This window comes from Suhomyces tanzawaensis, assembly GCF_001661415.1.
Source record: "Suhomyces tanzawaensis NRRL Y-17324 unplaced genomic scaffold CANTAscaffold_7, whole genome shotgun sequence".
NCBI classification, from domain to species: domain Eukaryota; kingdom Fungi; phylum Ascomycota; class Pichiomycetes; order Serinales; family Debaryomycetaceae; genus Suhomyces; species Suhomyces tanzawaensis.
In genome coordinates this window covers 537,315-553,921 of record NW_017963642.1, presented here as the reverse complement: position 1 = coordinate 553,921, position 16,607 = coordinate 537,315, and the positions used below count along the sequence as shown (strand labels likewise).

At 41.1% G+C, this 16,607-nt stretch overlaps 8 protein-coding genes and 1 non-coding gene across 9 annotated transcripts; 3 read left to right on the top strand and 6 right to left on the bottom strand.

The window, feature by feature from the left end:
* Window positions 1–565: 565 nt before the first annotated feature.
* On the bottom strand, window positions 566–2,094 carry CANTADRAFT_27254 (ATP synthase complex assembly protein). Its single transcript, XM_020208044.1, has one exon. The coding sequence runs from the start codon at window positions 1,843–1,845 to the stop codon at window positions 766–768; it is 1,080 nt and encodes a 359-aa protein (XP_020062552.1). The 5' UTR covers window positions 1,846–2,094; the 3' UTR covers window positions 566–765.
* CANTADRAFT_56408 (prefolding complex chaperone subunit) lies at window positions 1,999–2,358 on the top strand (the record flags this gene model as incomplete). Its single annotated transcript, XM_020210590.1, has 1 exon — window positions 1,999–2,358. The coding sequence occupies one exon, from the start codon at window positions 1,999–2,001 to the stop codon at window positions 2,356–2,358; it is 360 nt and encodes a 119-aa protein (XP_020062551.1).
* A 304-nt stretch (window positions 2,359–2,662) lies between these two features.
* CANTADRAFT_23553 (chromatin DNA-binding EKC/KEOPS complex subunit) lies at window positions 2,663–2,983 on the bottom strand (the record flags this gene model as incomplete). The annotated part of the gene is made up of 1 exon (XM_020206975.1): window positions 2,663–2,983. The coding sequence occupies one exon, from the start codon at window positions 2,981–2,983 to the stop codon at window positions 2,663–2,665; it is 321 nt and encodes a 106-aa protein (XP_020062550.1).
* Window positions 2,984–3,097: 114 nt separating this feature from the next.
* Window positions 3,098–4,723, bottom strand: CANTADRAFT_55821 (bifunctional fructose-2,6-bisphosphate 2-phosphatase/6-phosphofructo-2-kinase; the record flags this gene model as incomplete). The annotated part of the gene is made up of 1 exon (XM_020210498.1): window positions 3,098–4,723. One exon carries the CDS (start codon window positions 4,721–4,723, stop codon window positions 3,098–3,100), a length of 1,626 nt encoding a protein of 541 aa, XP_020062549.1.
* An 859-nt stretch (window positions 4,724–5,582) lies between these two features.
* CANTADRAFT_91876 (60S ribosomal protein uL24) lies at window positions 5,583–6,232 on the bottom strand (the record flags this gene model as incomplete). The annotated part of the gene is made up of 2 exons (XM_020211871.1): window positions 5,583–5,947; window positions 6,214–6,232. The coding sequence occupies 2 exons, from the start codon at window positions 6,230–6,232 to the stop codon at window positions 5,583–5,585; spliced, it is 384 nt and encodes a 127-aa protein (XP_020062548.1).
* Window positions 6,233–6,598: 366 nt separating this feature from the next.
* On the bottom strand, window positions 6,599–6,672 carry CANTADRAFT_t220. Its single transcript has one exon. It is a non-coding gene; the product is annotated as a tRNA-Arg (tRNA).
* Window positions 6,673–8,720: 2,048 nt separating this feature from the next.
* Window positions 8,721–9,890, top strand: CANTADRAFT_7895 (pepsin-like aspartic protease; the record flags this gene model as incomplete). Its single annotated transcript, XM_020211204.1, has 1 exon — window positions 8,721–9,890. The coding sequence occupies one exon, from the start codon at window positions 8,721–8,723 to the stop codon at window positions 9,888–9,890; it is 1,170 nt and encodes a 389-aa protein (XP_020062547.1).
* A 1,345-nt stretch (window positions 9,891–11,235) lies between these two features.
* TIM21 (Tim21p) lies at window positions 11,236–11,976 on the top strand (the record flags this gene model as incomplete). Its single annotated transcript, XM_020210461.1, has 1 exon — window positions 11,236–11,976. One exon carries the CDS (start codon window positions 11,236–11,238, stop codon window positions 11,974–11,976), a length of 741 nt encoding a protein of 246 aa, XP_020062546.1.
* Window positions 11,977–12,737: 761 nt separating this feature from the next.
* Window positions 12,738–16,343, bottom strand: CANTADRAFT_27249 (uncharacterized protein). Its single transcript, XM_020208043.1, has one exon. It carries the CDS (start codon window positions 16,183–16,185, stop codon window positions 12,916–12,918), a length of 3,270 nt encoding a protein of 1,089 aa, XP_020062545.1. The 5' UTR covers window positions 16,186–16,343; the 3' UTR covers window positions 12,738–12,915.
* Between the last annotated feature and the right edge of the window lie 264 nt (window positions 16,344–16,607).

Here is a 16,607-nt window from a genome sequence, read left to right as displayed (position 1 = left end):
CAAGTGCCTCCTGGCAGAGAGTTGAGTTAGAGCTACTGGTCGCTTATGGCATCGTCACTTTTGATGGAGTGGTGCTGCTCTTGCCCTGTCTATTTAGCCTGGGCATTCTGACTTGAATCCGAACACCGGGAGGGGAATGGAACAGTGGGGTTGGGCAAAAAAGACTATCCAGAAGAACTGTAGAAATTTCCTTACATGATGGGTCGAGTTTCGAGAGGAATCGAATGATAGGACACTAGAGGAGATCCTTTAGGCAGTGGCTGCGAAATCTTTCACAATTATCCTGGCCGTTATGGTGATGAGATTCCGCACCCATATTGCCTCATATGTATACGACTGCATTCACGATTCATTCCTTCGTAAAAAAAACCTTACTACTATGAGTGCCAATGACCCAAATTCTAGAGTATTGTAGTACGGGTCTGAGCCTAAGCTATGGCTTGGAACAAAGCCTGATGGGTCTGCTCGGTTTGATTATTTCACATACGTTCCGAATTATGTTTTTAGCCTATTTTTGCAAATTCTGTTAAAAAGCTAAGAATTTTCTATAATTGGTAATATTTAACTTTTATTGACAATAACTACAATTGGCCAAAACTATCGTGGCAACATCTCGGAGGAATTCATCTCTATTACCTCCTTCTAACTATCCTATTCTATACTATTTACATGTCATCTCCAGAGTGATTATTTCTTGTACGGAGCTCGCTGACTTTCTTGGTTGCTGGTTAGGACATCCATCTTGTAGGTATGTAAGTAATCCAATTATCTGCACAAGATGGCAGCACTGGTAAGGTTTCTCAACCAGTCTTCCTTGTCAACGTCATGGGTATCATCCACCTCGCCCCATCTTGCAGTTTGGAAAATGATCTCCAAGTTTCCGAGCTCCACCAAATCATCAACGGTTGTGAAGAAATGAGAGTCTGGACTGGACTTATTTATTTGGTAGACGTTATCGATCACTTCAGGGTCGGTAGAGTGCGATCTGAGCAAGGAAACACCACAAAGGAACGATTTGGTTGTCAAAATGGCCTTTTCAAGGGCAACTAAGTCGGCCACTGGGATTTGTCCTAACCAATGGAACACAACGTTCTGGGTGAGGAGGGTTTGCTTGTTTCCTCTTAAACCATCAACCTCAGTATCCAAGTATTCGAGAGTAATTTTGGAGCAAGGATCGGGTAACAAGTTGTTCTTTCTTGCGTAGTGGGTAAAGAAATCCTCGTACTCGGCAATCAAGGGTAAGTATAACTCATCTTGTCTGGCTCTGAATCTACCTTCGTATTCACTCTTGGGAGCAAAAATGAGACAGGTATCGGTATCCAAGTATCTCAACATGTTGACTTTCACATCTTCCAAGTTTCCCACTTTCACAATAGTTTCCTCAGTTACTTGGTCATTGTTCTCATTGATCATTTGCAAATCAATAGCTCTTGAAACGATGGAAGTCAATGGTAAAGAGCTAGTTTGAATTTTCAAGTTGGGCAAGTTGGCCCACTCGTGTGCAACCAAGTAGGCTAATTGTTTCTTACTTTCCGGCAATGCTAAGGGAAACCCAGCTGGGGTTCTCAATGCCTTTCCATCCAATTGGACTTCGTATTTACCATCAGTGTGGACGGTATCCACCTTTTCCCAGAACTTGGCCAATGTCTTAGAGAGTCTATTGGTGTCAGTCTTGAGGTTATTTTCAATGGTCTTATCGCCAAAGGTTTGGACCTTAGGAATGAAGCTTTTCACAGACCCGTCGGTGGCGAGGTATCTTTTTGAAACACTAAGGGATCTTGCAAGGGTGCTTGGAATGGAGCGGTTAGCTCTGCATGGTACGTTTCTGAAAGTCAAACGAAGCATGATGGATAATACTGCTTACTGATCAAGTTGAAAGTAGATGAAAAAGATCGATAGTCGCGTTCGCGCACGACCCCGAATATCAAGTTGGCCATGGATCTGGACGGGCCAAACGTTTAGATATCTTTAGTAGGACGAGTTCCAGCCACACACACCATGTCACTTAATCCTGAAGCTTTGCAAAAATTGTTAATTGAGATGGATAACCAACTCAACAAGACAAAGAGTGATTTGTCTTTATGTAACTTACAATTGAGCAGAGTTGAGACCAATCTCAGTTTGATCAAATCCACATTCTCCTCCCTCAATAAGTTGTGCAAGCCAGACGAAGTTGTTTACCAGGGTGTTGGAAAAGCGTTTGTGGCCAAGAATGTCAAGGAATATTTGGGAGAAATCAGCAGAGATGAGAAGGACTTCTTAGACACCAAGAAGAATTTGGTGATCAAGAAAGACTACCTTGAGACCACTTTGGAAAAGACCATCAGCAGCATGCAAAAGATCGTTCAAGGTAAGTAAATTAGGTGGCAGCTAGCTACAAGATGCACTTACGATTCAGTCTTGAGCAGTTTATTAAAAATAGCGTCTATTGCTACACATTCAGGGCCCTTTTTCCTCCGATTTGTCAATAGGCTGTGTTCTGCGGATCACACTGCAATCAAAGGGCCCGACACACATGAAGCTCTTCGTGTGGAGCAATCTCTATCAATTTACCTCACGATTATAGTCTTTATTGTACCATATTTATGATAGACCTAATATACATATCCAGATTTAAGAAGCAAAGGCCCCTCTGGCTGATGCCGTTGAATAGCATGCTATCCTAGTCACTGTCATCTTCGTCAACTCCATCATCCAAGATTCTCCTTTCGACATCGGTCTTATCCTCTTTCTCCTTCTTCATGCGTTCGGTGAGAAACTCGTTCACCTTATCTTGGACAGTCGTCAATTGTGCTCTTAATTGGCCCAACGCAGTATCCTTGGCTTCCGTTGGCTTGTCTCTGTCTTCACCTCCAGCTTTCAACACGATATCCGAGATTTGGGTTGTTCTACCATTGGTGGTATGGATCTGCTGGCCAGGCTCAAAAACTATAGGTTCTGATACATCTGGGGCGCCGTAAGTGGCGGTAGGTACCGATGACATCGTTGTAGTACTGGTTAGTTGTAGGATGATGGTTCTAGATATTCGCACTACAACACTGGTTCACGTGACTAGTACAGTCGATTGATTATAGATAAATACGAAACTGGCTGCAACTCATGGAAAGCTCTTAATAGGAATCCTCTCTGCAGTGTTCGAATATGCATTGAACTTAATTTCAATTATGTCTTCGCTCAGGAAATTCAAGTATGGTATATCGTAACAAGAGCATGATAGTAAGTAGCCGTAAAGAACCTTGAGGACAGTTTCGTCGGCTATGATCAATATGTCTCCACTCATTCTCTCCATCTCTAAAATAAGTGGTTCAATTTTCAAGGCCAAATCATGATACGACTCGGCTCTAGAAAATCTGTAATGGTATGGGTCCTTGATATAGTGTTCGTACTCATCCGGAAACTTTTCTTTGATCTCATCGTTACTGAGTGTACCAAGCACACCTGGATTCTTTTGCGACAACTGGATTCTGTGTCTTATCTTGATGTTTTTCTCGGCGAAGAATTGTGTGGTTTCAATGGTTCTCTTTTTGGTAGACGTCCAGACTACTATGGAATCATCAGAAACTCCATCAACACCCGCGGCAGGGTGTCTTTCTTCAACTGATAATTGTCTCTTTGGAGCTGGAGGTCTAGTAGACGTAATTTCTTTGACGTAATCCTTACCTTGGCTCTTGAGGTGACTAAATAAGGTCTCGGTAACATTTTTGGCATACTGAAGTCCCTCTGCATCCAAAGGAGGGTCTGACGTATAATCCAAAGAGTTCTTGTAGCATCTGGCGAAAAAAACGGAACCCAGCTTTATTCTGGAGTTCATGAGGAAGAAAACCACTTTATTAATCAAGTATCCGTAATTTGAATTGTGCAATTGGATTCTTTCACCGAAGTTTATGAATTTAATATAGGATAAATCTACGTCCTTACCACCCATTTCCTGGTAGTATGGGGTCAAGAACTTGATTCTTTCACTGTAATCTTTGTAGGCTTTATCGTAGTCCCAACTCAAGTAATCAGGAGAGGACCTGGCTGCCTCTTCCATGTTTTTCATGATGATGGAATCGTCTGTAACCAAGCTTTCGATAAACAACACTTGGATGTTCAAGTCAGTAAGCTTTTTGTGCAAATCAGTTCTGTATTCAGGCAATGCGTTGACGGCATCATAGATAGCAACCTGGCCCTTATCGTGCTTGAAGAAGTTGAGGATGTCGTTGACACACTCGTCGACTATGACTTTACGGAAGTCATTGGCCTTGGGACTGTCAGGCAGAGGAACAAACAACACGTGGTCCAAGTCGGACTCTGCCTTTGCTCTTCTGTAGTTGCCCAAATGGAACGAATGGGTTTTCACCCCCAACCACCGCAAGTATCTGGTCAAAGACACCGACAAGTGGGTTTTGCCTCTCCCAGGCAAGCCGGCCAAAGCAATGCAAATCTTGCCGGCGTGAAACAACCTTCCCGATTCTGTGGAGTACAACTGGCCACCGCCCACGATTTGGGACAACGCTGGATTCATGGGGTCGATTTCTTTGTGGACGTTGTCCTCGCCTGTGATGTCGCTGAGGCGGCGCTGGCTGGTGGAGGCCTCTGAGGGCAAGTCTACCAAGTTAGGTTTGGTGTTATTGTGGAAGGACCATCTCTTGGTGGGTTTCAACGAGGAGGTGGATGGGATTGGCGAGGAGCCGAACCCGTTGAAGAGCTCGCCTTCGTCGTCTGACTCGATGGCGGACATGGCTGGTGTATACAGACAGAGTTCGCAGCGGTTAGTGCTAAAGAGCAGTGTGGTGGATACTGGTTAGTGCGCCAGGCCGAGGAGTGACCGCAACGCGGCATGGGGAATGGCGCTAACTTACAGAGGCAACGGGGCGCGCGACATCGCTAACTATCTAGGCTGGGGAGCTGGGGTAGGTCGGGAGTTGCTGCCGTAGTGTGTGATAGGAAAGTTGCGGGTAAGGATGTGCTGGTAAGAGTGTGAAGCGTGAACTGGCAGCGTACTACTACCATACTCTGGTGGCGTGAACTGGTAGCTATCTATTCTAGCGGAGGTGGTGTCAACCACCACATCCCAGCAGGTGGAGCCCCCACAGCAATTGGAGAAGTTTGCGCTACATCACCCAGTCGCAAGCGCTAATGTACGCTAGATGGAGAAGAATATCTGCTCGTGCGGGTCAATCTGACGTAGCACCTGGTGAATAATTAGTGATAATTCATTTTCACGCATCTACTTGATGAGCATCCATGGGGAGATGCCAAAACCTGCAACTATTCAACAGTAAAGTTATCCAATAGTAAAGTTATCCGACGAAGAGCATCTTGTACCAGGACTGCTGTCTTTCTCCTTAGCCCAAAGTGATTGAGAGTGTGCACCCCTGTTAGTTCGATCGTATTTATTTCTGGAGATGCCAGAATAAACAGTAAAGACACCGCGGGGCTCCAAAGGTCAAGTGCCAATTGGAACTGGTACTCTTCTCTGTCCTCCCTCAATTAGCACCTCTGGTGCAAGTTGCCCCTCATACTACAATCGCGTACAGCACCTTACCATTAAAATACATTCATATTATAAACACAGAAATCTACGTGATATGAATAATTTATTCGAGCTTACCACCCTTTCTTTGAATCAAAGCCTTTCTGTCCTTGTCCAAGTGCAACTTGGTGATGACGACCTTAGATGGGTGAATGTTGATAGGAACAGAAGCACCGTTGGACTTTTCCTTTTGCAATTTTTCGAGTTGGACGGCGAACTTAAGTCTGTAGACAGAGTTGACCTTACCTTGGGAACCCTTCTTGGAACCTCTGACAACTAAAGCTTCATCGTTTTGTCTGATTGGTAAAGATTTGATGTTGTATTGTTCTCTCAATTCCTTGGACAATGGAGCAGATAACAAGGCTCTTCTTTCAACGGAGGAAGAGGTGAAGTAAGCCTTTCTAGCTTTAGAACGAGAAGAAGAAACGTCTAGATGTTAGTATACGCCTATTGGGTGTCTTGGGCATAATGCTGGAAACGAAATGAATAGATATTGAGTGTTGATGCTTGAGTTGCTGGCTGACTTCTTGCGGTTCTTTCCACATCATCTTGGGTTGTTTGGAGTCTAACTTCTCTGGTCAAAGTATCTCATCGAGGGTTTCTCTCCAGTAAGACCACAGCACAATTCACATCACGGTTGTGTTTCTATTATCCACGTTCAATTCCTATGCCTGGTGTGTTCATCCAATAATTACCTTGACTGATTTTGGCCATTTTAACTATACTGTATTGATCAAGATACAAGAAATCTTTTCAAGTTTTATTGAAAAAGTGTTTTCGCTATGGTGGAAAATTCTCGCTAGCATCGGTAGGGCGTAGTGAGAGGTGCACGGGAAAATTTTTCGAGGTAGTGCATGAACTGTGAGGGCAGAAACCCTATCCAACACAATAGCACGTGATCTACAAATGCGAAGTAAGTAGAGTCAGAGTGGAAACTACCGCCTTGATGGATACTTATTGTACTGCTGGGGTTACCCATACATTGTCTAGAAGAAATATTAGACCTAAGTTGAGTGGAAAATGGTTATTATGTGGTGAGTAGTTTAGCAAAAAGTAATAGCTGAAAGGATCAAAAATATTAGCCCCCGGCGGGACTCGAACCCGCAATCATTATCTCCGGAAAATAACACCTTAACCAATTAGGCCACGGGGGCTAATTCGTATTTCATTCAACCAGTTAGAAGAACCAAGTAGTACGTAATGGGCCTATGATTTGTAAGTGAAGACATTTTCAGCTAATCTTCACATTGAGTATGTCATTGAAACTTTAAGTAAACACATGATATTTTAAAAACGTAAAAAATTGTCTTTTTGCCTTAGATGGGACAAAAGTTTGGATACCTCTACCAGCCACTATTAAAAAGCATGCGAAAGTTCTGGTTTCTAGATTTGTCCTTCTTCTCTTCTTTCACCCAGGTTTTAATCAATTACATGTCAAATGTCATATATACGAATTTAGTATAGTGATAGTCTGGGTTCTTGTTCCTGTCGAGTTTAGGTATTTTATAGTCTCAATGGAAAGCAAAACATCTCTCCATTCTGGTTCGTTATCTGTAGCAAATAATCCTGCAAAAATGATTCCTATGTATGAGGATTCCTATGTATCATAACTTTCAATTTTGAAACTGTCACTTTATTTGACCTCATATCTACCTCTAAGTATTTAGAAGAATTGAATGAAACAGCTTAAATAACTCTTGAATCTATCGCAAGCTTTGTATCTACTACTCTGGCATTTGAAATGTTATTTTGTTGATTTTTTTGAAAAAATCAAATATTATTATAATTGTATTATGAGATAAATTATCAAGCTTTTCTACTAGGACTTGGAACTTTGTTAATCAGTTTACGATTGAACAGCTCATAGACATGTACATTTCGTACATGTCGTAATTATCAATTGGGGAGAGGGGACTTTTTATTAAGCTTTTCTATATTTTTATTGACAAAATGAAACGATTGCCGGAGGGTTTCCTGTGAAAGTATTTTGAAGCGAGCAGAGAATTGAGCAATCGATGATGGAATTCAATTTGTTGGCAATGTTCTAGTTCGGTATCAAACCCTTGATAAACCCGGATTTTATTTTTTAACTTAGAATGCACTCACAATGCATCAGATTGCCTCAAATACCCGATTCTCAACGTCTACCCATTAAAGATACCAACCACGTTATCGAACCAACGCGGTATCAATCAAGCAAGGGATGCTTTAGTTGTGGGATTTTCATTTCTCACTATTGGCACGCTCGACGGTCGACAAGTGCTTCTATTCTATATATCGTTCGGTTCAAAGTCACCAGGTTTTCGAGAAAACGACTTCTATTGGAATAATTGTATTACATTGAAGCATTGAATGTGTATCATTGATGAGGAAGCATTGATCCTTGATCAAGGTGTTTTTTCATTCCTTGTCTGATTCCTCAGTGAGTTCAATTGATACTTTGTTAATACTCAAAGAACATATTCCAGAACCTTATGGATCCCAAGTATTCTTGGCACATTGCTAAATTATAAGGCAATTTTATTTGCAATCCTTGAAATTAGCTGATTGATTATCGAAGGTACTGAACAATCCAGCAATTGTCCAAATTCTAGATTATTTTTTCTACTAATGAGACGTTTGGGCGCAAAATTCAGTGTCAAACCGCCCTCATTTTAACGTTGCAAAGAATGCTGGAACATTGAGAATGTTAGGCACGGCCCTATCAATTTTTTTAGGAGGCCAAGTATCTATACGATAGGCCTATGTGTAGTAAGATCTCTAAGTCAGAAATATGGATCAATTTAAATAAAAATCGAGTGTGATTGTGGTTCGAGGTCGTGGGGAAAAATTAGAAGGACAGGTTTTCCTAGCTTCAATTGAGCGTGATGTGGAGAAAAAATAATTCTACGAGGACATAACTACCCCTTGCATTCCATGCATGATAATGCTGCAACTTTGCAACTATACTAATCTTTGAACAAAGAATGTTCGTCAAAAACGATTATTGTTATAGATTTCTATGATTCGTTCGTGTCGCATTATTGGTAATATCAAAAGTGTTTTGAATTGATATGCTGCAAAACACAAGCTCTGCCATTGTCCCCAACCACCATCGAGTACAACCTATCGATGAGAAAACGCATTGTATCAGAGTAATCAAAAAAGTATAAAAGACCGTGTATCCTTCCAGAAATATAGCATCAATAAACCAGAATTAACCATGCTTTCCTTTTCATATGGTATTGTCGCTTTGTTAGCTGTTGCTGTAAATGGCCTTGCAGTTCCAGAAGTCTCCAACCATGAATCTAGAGACAATCTTAAAGTTTTATCCATGGACTTTAATGTCAATAGAGATCAATCCACTGCCCCTCTGATCAAAAGAAGAGCAACAGGTGTAAGTTCTACCATTGAGAACCGTTACTACTTCTATTCTATGGAATTGTATGTTGGCTCAGACAAACAGAAAAACGTTGTTTCAGTTGATACTGGAAGTTCAGATTTGTGGGTAGTTGGTAAAGGTGCACAATGCAGTGATACACAGTGTTTTGAAGATGGTTCATTCGATGGTTCGACATCCTCAACATTCAAAAATTTAAACCTCCCTTACACTTTCAAGTACATCGACGGAACTAGTACTCTGGGAACCTATGTCACTGACGATGTAACTATTCCTGGAGGAGTTACGGTGAAGAATCAACAGTTTGCAGTCTCAAATAAAACTACTTTGGGACGCGGACTACTTGGACTTGGATTGGTCACCGAAGAAGCCAGATATTACCAAGATCTTCCAGGTGTTGAGGATTACCCTAACCTTCCAGTACAATTGAAGAACCAGGGTACCATCAAAAAGTCTGCCTACTCAATGTACTTGAATGCTCCAGATTCGCAATCAGGTGTAATCCTTTTTGGCGGTATTGATAAAGCCAAGTACGAGGAGCCATTAACTACAAGAAAAGGATTCTCTACCAAGAGATTAGGTATTACTGTGGACTCCATAGAAGTAGGAGGTAACTCTCTTACATATCAGGGAGCAACTATTTTTGACTCTGGATATTCGTTTTCTAGATTACCTCAGAATGTTCTTGATGCTATTACCAACGAAGTTAAGTCCTCCAATGGAGCTTTAAACTGCTCACCACCAGAGGACAGTTCGATTCTGTTAAAAATCGGCGATACTGTGGTCAAGGTACCCCTTTCCAGCTTGGTAACCAATGCGAGCAACGGATGCAGTTTGACAGTCTCTTTGGCCGATCCTAACGATTTTAACAACTTACCTACCTTAGGTGATGATGTCTTGAGACATGCTTATGTGGTCTACAACCTTGATGACAATACTATTGGTGTTGCACAAGCTAAGTACAGTAACTCAACTGACATTGTTGAGATTTGATTTCTGTAGAGGTTTGATTTGAATGATATATGTTTGATATATGTTTGTGCCAAAATTTGATTAAGTATACCCTCTTGAACTTTGTAGGATTATAGAGTGGTTCGCAAAGATAGTGAAAAATCATTGAGGCGATGATAATTATTCATTTTGTTTGGCAGTTCTTTAAGCACTAAGCAACTGTATATATGGTTCACTAGAGAAATGTGGCAATATATATAGAAAACCTGTTTATCAAAAGCGTAGTCAATCCTACCGTGCTTCTGCAGGTTTGTTAAATTTCTACAGCCTTGGTGTCGGGGAGGTATCTTATTTATAGGTTGACAAGCAAAATACTCCCGGCTTCATAGTACCAGTGACACGAAAAGTATTGATAGAGAATTAACCAGCTACATTTATATTCAGTGAAACTTCTTTTTCAAATATTTGGGGGACTGAAACTCGTCAGAGAAAAACTATGGCAAGCAGTAAAAATCAACTTTATCATGAACTTATAAACTCAAGTCTTCACTTGCTCAGTTGATGAGGTAAGTAAGCATGAATACTTGAAGCATGCCGACAGAGACTGATTTCTATCGCAATGCATGGAGTGAAAAGAGCAAAAAAAATAGGAGTCTCTTTGAACTAAATAAGTTCACCTAACATGAATCAAGGGATAATATTCAATGCAGAGTTTTTGATATTTACCGATAGGTCTTGGGTTGTTCCAATTCTCTGTCAATTGAGTGTTGAGATTTAGAGCGTTCTTTACATATGCCTTACTACAGTTTATCCTATCGACTGCATGCTTTAGACTTTTTTATAACTTCTTTTGTAAAATACAGAAGATTTGGCTTCTTAATGTCGATAAATTTACAACGAAAGTTTTCATGGTACAATCACAAGGTGAATAATAAAATATAATTTTTGAAAGAGAATTACGACAAGCTAATTCAAACTGGATCATAGCAGCAATGGGTGTTGCTGATAGGCCAGCATTTCTTTTTTGATACAATGTAAGTATTTTCCTCTATGCTGCTCCCACCAGATTTGCTGGCATGAAATTTCAGCTCCCATGTCATCTAGAATTTTTCCTAGAACAACTAATCACAATCCATTCGATATAACCCTTTCCTAGCAGACTTAAATAGTACCAGGTATAAGCCAAAATGAGTTTATGTCGGGCTTAGATCTTAATTGTGTCTCTGATCAAGACTTCTCCGCTACTCACCTCACCACTCACGAGACTTCTTTTGTGCGACTTCAACGTCAAACTCATAAAATTCATTCATCTTCAAATAGTCCATAAACGATGCAATCCCTCGTGCTCCTTGGTAGGAGTGGCCTCAAGGCATCCAGATCCAGTCTTATGAACAGATCCCCATCGCTTTTATTGTTGAATTCTAGAACATTTCTCAAGCCAGCCCACAATCTCAGCATCTTCAGAGCTCATCTTCAGGGTAGACCTCAGGTATTGAAACCATTGATACCATACTGTGCTCGATACTCCACCAAGACGGCACCACCACCACCACCCCCTCCACCTTCTGACAAGAATGCCAAGGGAAAAGTACTTCTTAATCGTATCACCAGAGCTTTTACATTCTCATTATCTTCAGTTCTCGTTCTTGGAGCTGCTGGTGTAGCATTACTAGTGGTTTATTTGATCTTATCGGAGTTGTTTCTTCCTTCTGGTGACACTCGGACGTTCAACAAGGCCATCAAATTGGTGGAGAAGAGCAAAGTCGCCCAGGACATCTTAGGGTTCGAGCAGGGTGACAGATTGAAAGCATACGGCGAAACAGGTGGAGATAAGTGGGTTCGTAATAGACCAGTCCATGGTTTAAGATCAAAGGGCCAGGATGGCAGCGATCACTTATTGATGAGGTTCCATGTTGAAGCGGACAACGGGAAGCATGGTAGTGTTGTGTTGGAACAAGTGGACACCTCCTTCTGGAGCTCGGAATTTGCGTACATTGCGTTGGATGTTCCAGGGTCTAAGAGAGCTTACATTATCGAGCCTAAGTTCCAATCCAAGGGTTACGTTCCTAAGATGAACGGTGGGAACGGATTTTTGGGGCTCAAATGGGGTCCAAAGAAAGATGAATAGATAGGCGTTGCACTTGTTATTTCCAATCTTTTCCGGACTGTTATGAGTGATGCCATCTGTATTTTATTCAGTTATTTGATACAAAATAGCTATTTATAGCGTGTTAAATAACATCAATAAAACTGTAATTAGTTTACCCCAAGCGCTACTACATTGAAGCAAAAATTATCGAGTACTTTGTTGCATAATTCTGACAGATTGAGCTAGTACCTTCAGGCTCCTCAATGCAATATAGTCCCAACACACTCACAAAAGTCTCATCTTTCAGTAGTTGAATAATGTAGGACCACCAAACATGTGTTTATGCTAGAATAATTCTCCTTTAGATAACCTTCAACATTTCGTAACTTGGATAATATCAAATTTGGTCGTGGTAAATTTTGGTTTCTAAATTACCCAGAGGGATGTATGGAGTAATCGGTTCCAAAGCAAATTCAATCTATCAGACTCGAAGAGCAACTACAGGGGCTTGAATTAGAATCGGGTCACGGACATCCAATTGTTGAAGCTATGGACTGTGTTAAGCTTGCTAGAAGTTTTTCAAAATTAGCTACGAGTATCATTTGTGTAGCTGGTTTTGCTGACTCAGCCCTAACGACTCGATAGCAATTGATGTCACACTAATAAAATAATCTGTTCTTTAATTGTAGCTCAAATTTAGACAAACTCAAACCTTTAACAAATTATATAGCTCGCCATGATCTCTGCGTAAGACTACTTACGACTGGGTTCAAGAAAATTGAGATTACAGACAATTTTGTAATCAATCCACAATTAATATTGAGTTACATTGCACTTTTCTAGGTTTATGAACTTGGAACTGACAGCTTGGTCTTCGTGCTGCTATATGATATGATGCAACGATATATCTTTCACACCAAGTTTACTTCTAAATTATCCATTTATTAGGGTATAGATACAGATTTATTCTTCATATCATTAAAACACTTCGAATAATTGACGGAATTCTTTCTTCCCTCTACATTCAACCATGTAATAGTCCAGGTCAGTGACTCTAATCAATAGACCGGCTTTTCCAATCCTCTCTATTCTGTCAAATTTTTCCTCTTCACTGATCAACCAGTCGAAGTCTTCCTCAATAGAGTCTTCATTTGTGTTCTTGAGCACCAAGTTAAAATAATCCTTGTTTGTGAACACATCTGAGATAATTTGGACACTGAGTGAATACATTGATAAAATTTTCCAAGAAGATAAAACATTGATCTCATCGTAGGATCCCATTTGCTTTTGAAGCCTGACGGTAGTTTCGCTCAAAGCCAAGAATTTGGAGTTGTTTGGATTGTTTATAATCTGAGCATTATTGATCTCTTGTGTACTGATTGAAAAAGACGAGTGCTCGTGTCTGAGCTTAGAAGGCTCTGTAATCGTTTTACCTTCATTTTGGGAAGAAATACTGGACAAAGTAGACGACTCGCTTTTCTTTTCTTTGCCACTATCCATTATGGAAGATGAAATAGTTCCATCGGAAGGATTATGCTTTGAACTTATCAACGAGGTGTACTTGTTGGACTTGGCCAGGGCAGTAAGGACACCCATAATATTTGTGATACTGGTAACCAAGGAGTTGACAAGAGAGCCTGTTCTGCAACGAATTATAATCAACATTTTCTCAGATGTTATAGAATTGATTGCTTGAAGTTGCAAATCAAGTGCAGATGATTGTCGAAGGGCCGTGTTCACCTCATCAATATCGAGTAACAAAATTGGAATATCTATATCTTCTTGAACTTCTTCATCAAATTCTTCCTTGAACACAATAAACCAGCATTTATTGAGTTCGTAGTTCACAACAATCTTAATGAACAAATTCTCGTTTGCTGTTATCAACTCCCATTTACCATACTTTTGTTTCCATCTTGAGATTTTCATAGCCTTAGGGGCTGATTCAGTCATGAAGAAATCTAATGATGGATCACTATTGATGGTGTCTTTCAAATTTTGAGGAATCCTCAAATCACCTTCATTATTTTCAGTTGGTAATTCTGTTTCTGCATTACCGTTTTTAAAGTGCTTAAAGAAATATGTTGATGTAGAAGATGGCAAAGCGAATGGAGAGGGCAAATTGGATCCCTTGTCTTCAATGGACAGCAGACTTACACTAATTGCAAGGTTATTCTTATTCTTAACCTTCCCACTCTTTCCATTATTCTCATGTTGTTCCGTCGATTTGATTGGAAGCGATTGTGAAACTTCTATGGTCAGAATAGATTTATCTGGAGATGGTGTCTTATTTTGTAGTTGCTCGCCTGACCTTTCTCCATATGCCTCTATCCCATCATTTACCAGGATTGGAGATTGTGGTAAACGGGGTGATCCACTAACAATCACGTTAGTCTTCTTATTCGACTTCTTGAGAAAATTGAAGAAAGACTTTCTTCTTGGCTTTTCACTGCTTGGTTCCTTGGAATCTTCTTGTGCCAAATCAGATAAACCCTTAGGTATACTGAAAGATGGATTATAACTCTTGCCAAAATTGGATAAATCGACAGCTGATCCAGTAGACAATTTATAAATAGATCCCTTAGTTTTTGTCAAATCGGGTACCGAATTGAATGCATTTCCCTTCTGCTTGTACGGACTGCGCGATTCATTGTCATTAGTTTCCTGTGGCTTTGGGGTGTCTTCAACATAGCTAATTTCCCCTTGGGAAGAACGTGGTCTAGACTCATAATCGGAAATTGGAGCCTCCAATACTTCTCTTGGAACGACCTTAATATGGTTGTCATCCTTTTTAGCAAGCAGGCTGCTGGAGGTATTGGTAAGTGCCTTGTTGATTATACTCAAAGATCTATCATATTGGGATTTAAGTGATTCCGAGGATGCGTTTGACTTGAGAGACGAATTTGAGTTTTTGCGAGTGTTGTTGAGAAAGGCAGGTTGTGGTACTATTGAATCGATGGCCCCTTCTGGATCGGTTCTCTTCTGAGGTTGTTGTTGAAATTGTTGTTGTAATTGTGATAAAGGCGACGAAGAGCTGAGTGACGGGGAACGTATTAACTCCTTGAAGGTGTTAGACTTACTGCTGTTCAAAGGTGTTTCGAAACGTCCAGAATCTTCCTCGTCCCACGTCTTTCTGTGATCAACATCAGAAAGCACATTGATTCCTAATCCAGACATTTTAGGAGGACTTCTGTTGGATTTGATTAAAAACGTTTCACTAACTGGGGTATTGTTCAACTCCAGAGGAAATATTATCAATAATTTCTTGTACCACTGGGTTAAAAAAGCCTGATTTGAACCCATAATAGTCAATTTTGATTCAGCTGTATGGATACTGGAAAAAGAAATTGATTTCAAAATTATGGAAGATTGTTCAAAGTTGATGGAAAGTTCGTTTATTCTGAACGGAGGGTACATCAAAGACCGCGATGCCTCAGTGGCATCAGGACAGACTTCGACTATTGCCAATGCATTGTAGGAATTGGAATATTGCTCTCCCATCAAATTTAATAGAATAAGCTCGACCTGGTACTTTCTTTGCTTGGAGTCACAGAGGAAGAGAGTTTCATCTCCAGACCTCTCCGTTATTTGGTTAACTTTGAAGAAACTTGACACGCGTTCCGGGCTTCTGGTTGACTTTGCATTAGGTGACATGTTTATGAATGCCTTGATGTTGTTGAAACTGATGCTATTGAGCCTCTTGATATTCGACTTGTTGGTGTAGGTGTCGAGAAGTTTCTGGAGTGAACTCTTGGCTTTCGAAAGCTGCTCAAGTATGAAAGGGTTGCGCAAGAGTGCGGAGACATCATCGATGAATGTTACGTAGTTATGGCAATTCAAGATTGGTTTGCAAAACTGGTCTGCATTGATGCTGGCAGCGGCGGCTTCAATGTCGAGCGAGTCTGCATTCAAGTCGGTAATTTGGCTGCAGTACTTCTCAAAGAGCACAAATCCGTCCTGGTCCAACCAGATGAGGAACTCGTTGACGAAAGACTTCAACAAGTCCATTTCGTTTGCGTCCTCATAGGACGCAAACTCAGTGAGGGTGGAGTTCAAGAGGCCTAGCAATTTGGTGTTTTTGGTGAACAAACCCCGAATTAGCGAGGTCAACGAGCTGCCCCCAGACCTGGTAGGCTTGACCTTGCCCATGATATCGATCAAGTTGTTGTTTTCGGCATTCTCGCTGTGCAAAAGGTTTTTCAACGCTTGTTCGGGCAGTACACTCGGGCCCTGGCTTTCAATGGTCATGGTGGTCCAAATGAGATGTCAAGAGACGTGATGGATGGTGGCGTGTTGTACTTGGGTGGGCCTGGGTGTCTCCTTTTACAAGCAGCGGTCATCTGTCTATAAAGACGGCTGGGGTTCGCAGGACCATTATTCCCGATTAGGAATAAATGGGAAGCGCGTCGATTTATCAAAAGCGTGTTGCGTCTAAATGACGGGTATTATTCGTCGTATATTATAATAGGAAAGGGTCGAGACTTCCGGCCACTGTAAGGAGAGAGACGGTAAACAGCCACTTGGGAAGGGCGGGGCCCAATTGGGCCATAACTTGCCCAAAAAGGAAAGGATCGTGGCAGAGATGGGGCGGTCCTGCCCGAAGAATCGGGTTGTCCGGGCAATTTAATCCACAGGAGACAGTGCCTGTAACGGAGAGTGGCGTGGTGCCA